Source organism: Penaeus vannamei, chromosome 9 (assembly GCF_042767895.1).
Source record: "Penaeus vannamei isolate JL-2024 chromosome 9, ASM4276789v1, whole genome shotgun sequence".
Classification (NCBI taxonomy): Eukaryota; Metazoa; Arthropoda; class Malacostraca; order Decapoda; family Penaeidae; genus Penaeus; species Penaeus vannamei.
In genome coordinates this window covers 17,151,060-17,158,559 of record NC_091557.1, presented here as the reverse complement: position 1 = coordinate 17,158,559, position 7,500 = coordinate 17,151,060, and the positions used below count along the sequence as shown (strand labels likewise).

General features: G+C 46.3%; 1 protein-coding gene across 3 annotated transcripts in view; it reads right to left on the bottom strand.

The window, feature by feature from the left end:
- LOC113824882 (homeobox protein TGIF2) overlaps window positions 1-7,500 on the bottom strand; it is a 35,223-nt gene that overhangs the window by 22,774 nt on the left and 4,949 nt on the right. The window contains exon 1 of one of the 3 annotated variants that reach the window (XM_070125389.1): window positions 2,663-2,897. The exons of 1 other annotated variant lie outside the window; for it this stretch is intronic. In XM_070125389.1, coding sequence (XP_069981490.1) covers window positions 2,663-2,882 — 220 coding nt within the window. In that variant the 5' untranslated portion in view covers window positions 2,883-2,897. Of the gene's footprint in view, window positions 1-776; window positions 1,261-2,662; window positions 2,898-7,500 lie in introns of those variants that run through there. One more of the 3 variants, XM_070125395.1, reaches the window with a different exon arrangement.

Genomic DNA, 7,500 nt, shown 5'->3' with positions numbered 1-7,500 from the left:
AGCGAAGCTCAAATCCCTGCGTCCCACAAGTAAGCAAGAAGCAATTCGAGCCACTCCTGAGATACAGGCCTTCGAGCACGCGCGGCGGAATCCAAAGCGCTTTCGCTCAAACAAGTATCGGGGGCGACTTCCGGTTTGCTTGCATCCTGATGTGCTAGTCATAATTCGAAAGATATTCATTAGGCCAAACAAAAAATAAAGAACCAATGGTTGCTACTTGCGATTGGCTGGCAGAGGTCGCACCAAAATAAAACAAAGCCAGGCGCTGTGTAAACAAACACGTTTCCATTTTTTTTTTTATTCTTATCGTTTTCCATTTTTATTCTAGCTTTCTGGTAGTTTATGTGCCCCTCGGTTCACCAGCTCCACATAAAACCACGTTTGTAAATATAAGTTAACCCAACAAATATATCTACTTCATTTGACATGATTGTTTTGTGCCAGGCTTGAACAAGACCGTGTCCAAGAAGTGATGTGTACTCTGGGCACGTCCTTCCCCAAATTGGCACTGTTACATACCATTCTTCCAGGGTCTCTTAACGTAATTAAAGACGATCAACTGGCGATTTCAAGCAACTGAGCGTCAACGGGGACAGGGCCCTTGTCCGACCCTGCCTCAATACAGAAGGACTTCGCTGCTGTCCACATGGGTACAATCCGCAACTCTTGTTTCTACCACGCAGTCGCGCATCTACATCAACTGAACTGAACTCACACACATTACTGTAAACACTACGAACATCTTTCCAATTTTCATGCAGGCATCCGGAACCTACCTGGGCTAATATAGTAGTTACTATTGTACATCGTGAAAACAGGTCACGAAGATGTCAGCAGGTAAATCCTTCAGTTTCGCTGGCTGAGCTGATACCAGTTTTTCGCACGACTTATCTTCACAAAATTGTAACTTAAGAGTTCAGAACTGCGCTGAGACGGCACGCAATCACTGCAATGATTCCTGCAATGTCAGTGTGAAGTCATCCTCATCAACTGCCACTTGTCTCGCTTGGAGGTCCACCGCCCGTATCAAGTGTCAAACTAAGCGCACATGCGAGTCTCGGAAGTTTAGTAACACTGGTGTCACTGGTGTCACTCGGCGTCCGAAATGCGTTCACACCGTTGACACTATGATGCTCAAGGCTCAGGTGCTGTCTTGACGGGGCTAGAGTGCCTAGTGGCTCTCTCCTGACGTGTCCACCGCTGCAGATCCACTGGCACTCCCGCGCCCGGCACCTTCGCCTCCCTACACCACTATTTCCGGCGCCAGCCCCAGGCTCTCCCCCGCCGACCCTGGCACAAAACCAATTCCAAACAGGCGCCGAGTGCCAGCTTCTGGTGTTTCGGCCGCCTTGGGGGGCGGCCCCTCCAGCCCTAGAAACGTCATGATCTGGTGACGAGCAAATATTTTGGACATTCTTCCCCATAAGAGCATTTTGAGTTGCACAGCGCATACGCAACGCACCGCGAGGGGAAAACTTTAGCGTTTTGTCTTTTTAGAAATGAGCCACAATGCGCTGGATGACGGATCCCAGCTGGGGGAGCGAGGCTTCCATGGAAGTCAAGGCGTCCTCCCTGGATCGCCTGCGCTTCTCACTGCCGTCCTCACTGCCCTCGCATTCCTTCCCAGCCCATGGTAAGGTCTGGGGTCTCCATGTACATGTGCTTCAGTCGGTTCCTGCACGTGATTGCACTCGCGTACGTCATGGGTATGACGTCAGCGATGGCACCCGTGGCCCATGCTCCTGCTCACTCAGAACGTTCATCACCAACGTTTTACGTCACGTCTTTTGCATCAGCTCACGTTGGTCATCACGTCAAAACAACGCATTTCGAATATTTATAAAACAAAGCGACGATGTATCGTTTTTACTCCCGTTATATCTGACACAAATATAAATATTCATATATAAAGATATAAACAAATAAAAACATGACAGAAATACAACCAAATACTTGCGTCTTGCCATCTGACATGCCCACGGAATCAAAAACAGCAATGTTTACTTTTCATCATGACCATATGTAAAAATCCTTTCTTTCGTTACTGTAATACAGTAATGCTACTATCCATTCCATTTAGGCAATGCTTGATCAAATGACTTTGTAAATTCTTTCTTGATCGATAAAACCCCGAGCTAATGTTTTTTTTTTCTGTTAGAATGGCTGTGAAAAAATGTCGCCAAGGATATATGCTGTTCGACTGTGGAAGCGAGATATGGGTAGAGACTGGATTTGCGTTCACAATAAGCCTGAGTCTGCATCATGACAGCTCGTGTCACAAGGTACTCAATGCCCTTAGTCCATCCTATTATGCGTCCCTGTCCCTTGTCAAGGCCATTTCCCCTTCCCCTGTCTTACTCCTGACCTGCACTCAAGCCGTCGTATCAGGAAATCTTACGAAAGTGCAGGCCTATCTTGGTTTCAGCGCCCCCTGTTAGCCGTATTTTGTAAAGAAAGTGAGCGTGAATGTCTTTTTAGTAGGTGAACCTGGCGGTGCCCATGATAAGCACGTTTCTTGGCCTTTTGCCTGATGCATATCAATAAAAGCTTCTCATGGGCGTTCTGATCTCCTTAAATTCACGTGCTGCTTTTTTGGCATTTTCTTCTACTCACCTCTTCTGAAGCCAAGGCAGCGGAACGAAAGGCAAAGCAAAGCACTTACTTAAGTCAGCGCACAGCAGGGTGTGTGACTGATGGAGTCGGCGACCAGAGGGAGAGCGCGAGAAGCGGACAAGTCTGGCTAGGGAGGGAAGGTCACGTGTCTGATAGAGTTGCAGCAGAACCGAACCGAACTGCAAGTCCACATTATTGTCCCCGCCTGGTGCGACATAAGCACGAGGGGAGTGCTTGACGCAGAGGCAACTACCGTCCCGCTCCCACATGTCCTACTATCATCATCTGCAGCTGATGCTTACGAAGAGTTTCGTCTATTAATCGCCAAGCGATGCACTTGGAGCCACTGCTTCCCGGCCGCCCAGAAACCCGCCTTTGATAGGGCGCCCACGTGGTCAGCGCGGCCCACGCGGGTCGCATGACATCATTACAAATGACGCTGTTCGCATTCAGCGCTTTTGTGTCATGCTGTTTGCCGTTTTAGGACTCTGCCTCATCACTATTTCAAATATCGTTATTTGCCAAACCTTTTCCTCAAAATATGCAATTTTCTCTGCCAAAGCACAGCGTACCTCACTATAAAGCCGAGAAATGAAACATTGAAGACATGTGTCGACAATAAAGCCGCAACATGAAACACAGTACAAATATCTCGGGCATTCAAGAATATCCCAAAGGAAGACCCCGAAAAAGAGAGCTGTAAATCCCCGTTGGAAGGGACCACAATCCCTTGAGCCAGAAGGCTGTGATTAAAGAATCTTCTGGGAGTTGCTGGCCCGTTTACAAGGTGTTGCTGGTTGGCTCGCCGCGGCGCTGATCTCTGCTACAATTTGGAAGCTCACACGCGAAAACCAGAGATTGTGTCTCAGTCTATCTACTTATATCAATCTATCTACCGATCTCAATCTTTCTATCTATCTATCTCTCTATTTCAATATATCAATATACTCTTGAAAACTCGGACCACGGTGTCAAACAGAGCTAGCAATGTACAAACAATGTACAAAAGTTTTCTCGGACAGAGCATTGCAAAGACAGATTTTTTGCGAACACAGTAAAGGAGCACGGTCGAGCGCCAGTTGGGGGGGGGGGCAGCGACGCGACCTACCTCACAGACCCCGAACAGAAGCCAACAACAATTAGCTTTGTTACAAAACAACGGTCAGTATGTTTGGCGAGCTAAAAGTCCGGGACGTGATTCATTCGGTGTAGATTTATAAAACGTTTTCTAAACCATGCCCGAACTCCTGCGATATAAAACACTTAGTAGGAATAACATAAAAATTGAGTTACTGTTGTAAACGTCAGTAGCTGCCTTTATTGATCTTACATTGCATGGTTAATGTCGTCTTGAGAAGGCCTGTTGTAAGCTAAAACAACGGATGTGCAGGGTAAAATATGTATGTATGTATGATGTAAGTTTATGTATGTATGTATGTACATATATGTGTGTGTGAGTGAGTGTGTAATTGTCCATGTGTGCAAACAACATGAACACACGTTTCGGTCAGTACACTGACCAGAACGCCGCTGCACAACATAGACACTCAAGGCAGGCTTGTAGAGAGGCCTGCGCGGCGCGTTGGCTGCGGCCGCGACGAAGGCGACTGTAGGTGAAGCTGTGTCAGTCGCCGCAGCTCCTCCGGGAGAGCGACGCCGACGGGTATGTGCGACGAATAGAAACTCACGAGGCTAGGAATGCATGTGTGCAGCTCGTCAACTGACCCTCCGACTGAACGAAGATGCTGTCGGCCTATGAAGGGAATGGGTAGTGTTCACAGTGATGAGAAATGTAGAAAAGGGTATGGATGAGAAGGAGTATCTACACAGCGCAAGAGATTTTTGTTCGGTTTCGACTATATCTTCGCCTGGTATACATATAGATATGGAAAAATATAAATCTTTGACTGTGAAAATATTCATTCAAATTCATACTTTTTCCTACACGGGTTATGAATTGCGGGTACCAACGAGACGAGGCTAAAGCGGCCGCATGGACACGGTCTACAGCACGCAGAAGCGGCGCGAAGCTGACACAGCAGACCAACGTTACTCGCAAGTGGCGGCCCAAAGAAAGGTTTCACGAATATGTTGTAAAATCATCCTTACTTTAAAATCTTGACTTTTTAAAGGCAGGCGACGAAGGGCCGTCTAAGCTCTATCTGGGTCGCGCCACTCGAAACGCTGGATTACCTGTACTTTCTCTTGTTACTCAAAATGCGCTTAAGATTTCTATTTCTCATACCGCCACCCCGTCGATTGACATCCCTACCACAACCGTCACGACCACATTCGATGTCTCAACAGGCGAGCGACATTTTGAAATACTCCGTAATAAGAAAAAAGGACAAACAAGAAACAAAAAGAGTTGGCACCCGTCTGGCTGCGACCGCCAGGACTGAGCCGCAGATAGGACTGCTTACCGAGGACGCTATCGATATGAGCGTGTGGCTAAGCCTCCTAGAAGATCGACAGGCGCCAAGACCATCTGATGTGGCTCATAAAAAACTAGATCTTTGATGAATGATTCGGTGACTGAGGCTGCGACGGAGCACGTTATTTCTCGACCGCGTCCGCCTGCCCGAGATCTAGTCATTTATACTAAATCATTAATATATTCAAATTCCGTCAATACTGAGTACGAACTTATATAAATGTTTACGTTCTCCTAAAAGTAGGTGTGTACCCTCACTCTTATATAAAAACATACCTTATAAATAACATATTTTATCCCAGTTTATGTATATAAATGGAAACGTAATTCCTTTCAAAATATCTCATGCTATCAAAACTTTCTATAATCTAGGTAAAACGATTGTTCAAGACCTGAACTAGTGTAAATGACGCAAATAAATCGAAGCAAAATGAGAGAAAATAAAATTTTCATAAATCTAAACTTACCCGAACCAGTCATCTGAAAATTCTCAACTTTAGCCTGTTCTTTCAGACAGGCAGGTTGTGCCCATACTTCCCTATCATGTAACCCGTACTATGCAGCGTACCCTGTGATATAAGCTACTTCGTTATGGATATAGCATTACCGAAGGGATGGGGGTTCGTGTATGTACTAGTGCGAAAACGAGTTTTTAAACCGATGGCAGATAGGCAACAACAGTGAACCTGAGCTCCTCGGCATTCCATCTTAGCAACTCTTTTGGACACATTCTTGAAAATGGAATGGAAGCTTTGTTCACCCATTCCCCTGCTTCACACTTCCTCATCCTCTTGCTTTACAATAGGCGCGTCATCTTGTCCTCTGAATCATCTCTTTATATCAAACGTCACTCCAGCGCCACTATCAAACATCGCTCTTTTGCGTGTCTTGAGCAGCGTCGGACACGCATTCGCACAAACTTTCGCTGAGGTTCTTACCGTCGTGGCGTCCTTTCAGCATAACAAGCATGTGGTCAGGTCAACGCCCTGCCATCCAGCAAGCCCCTGCTATGGTCCCACAAGGTTTGATATCCAAGCCGGCTCGCGTGCGCGTCCACAGTTACCTACGTCCTTGTTCCATTCAGGTATGAGTCCCACGGCCACTTCCTTGTCTAGTTCTCTCACATGAACAATAACATAGCGCTGAATATTAAAAAAAAAAAAAACAGCCGTCCGTCTGCGTCTCGCCAAATGTCTGCAGATTCGGCGTTGCAGTCTTTGATCGTTGGGTCAACGTACTTTTATTGACAAAGCTGAAATTGATTTAAAGATTTCTTAACAGAAATGCGAACTAATCATGTTAACCACTACCATATTTCTGTCATGCACTTCTATTGTTTTCTGTCGAGTCTACGAATCTGAAGCTTGTTCGGATGCCTTCAAAGCAAAGTCGGACAGCCGCCATCCGCCACGGGCCGGGAGGTGGCATGGGCATAAACGCGGTCTCCTGTAATCCCACTTCGCCCCAATTTACTAGACCGACCTTGCCTGGCGGCCAGGGGGGGGGGGGGGCAAGGAGTGGGAGGGTAGGGAGGCGGGAGGGATGAGGGAGAGGAGGAGGAAGGGGAGGGGGTAGGATGGGGAGGAAAAGGAGGAGGAGAGAGAGGTGCAGGAGGGGAGGAGAGAAGCAGCAGGAGGAATAGGGGGAGGAAGATGAAGAATAGGAAGAGGTGGAGAGGGAGGAGTAGAAAGATGAAGAAAAAGATGGAGGAGGTGGAGGCAGAGTAGGAAGAGGGGAGATGGAGACAGAAAAAAGAAGAAGAACGAAGGGAGGAGGAGGTTGAAAATGAAGAGAATAAGAAGGAAGAGCAGTAGGAGAAGGAGAAGGGAGAGGAGGAAGAAGAAAATGAGGAAGAGTAGGAGTTGCAGTGTTAGGAAGGAGGAAGCAGGAGGTAGCGGAGTCGGAGAAGGAAAAAATGAAGAGGAAGAGGAGGAAGAGATAGAAGAAAGGAGGAGACAGAGGAGGAGAAAACAGAACAGGAGCAGGAAGAGTAGTATTATTAGTAGGAGGAGGAAGGAACAAGGGGAGCGGAGAAAGAAGTAAAAAAAAGAGGAGGAAAACGAAGAGGAAAATAATGATGAATATGATGATGAATGTGAAGAAGATGAAGATGAAGATGAGCATAATGATGGAGATGATGATGGAAATGCAGGCAAAGATGGAGATGGAAACGCAGAGGAGTGTGAATATTATAATGATGATGAAGATAAAGATGCAGACGAAGATAAATATGAAAATGAAGAAAAATATGAAGATAAAGGAAAGGAAAGGGAAGAGAAAGAGAATGAAAAGAAAAAGGAAAAGCAAATGAGAAATAGAAAGAGAAGGAGAATGAAAAGAAAAAGGAAAAGCAAATGAGAAATAGAAAGATAAGGAGAAAAAGGAGAAAGAGTAGACGGGAGAGAGAGAAGGGGAACGTAAATAATAAGTGGAGGAAGAACAGTAGGGAGAGC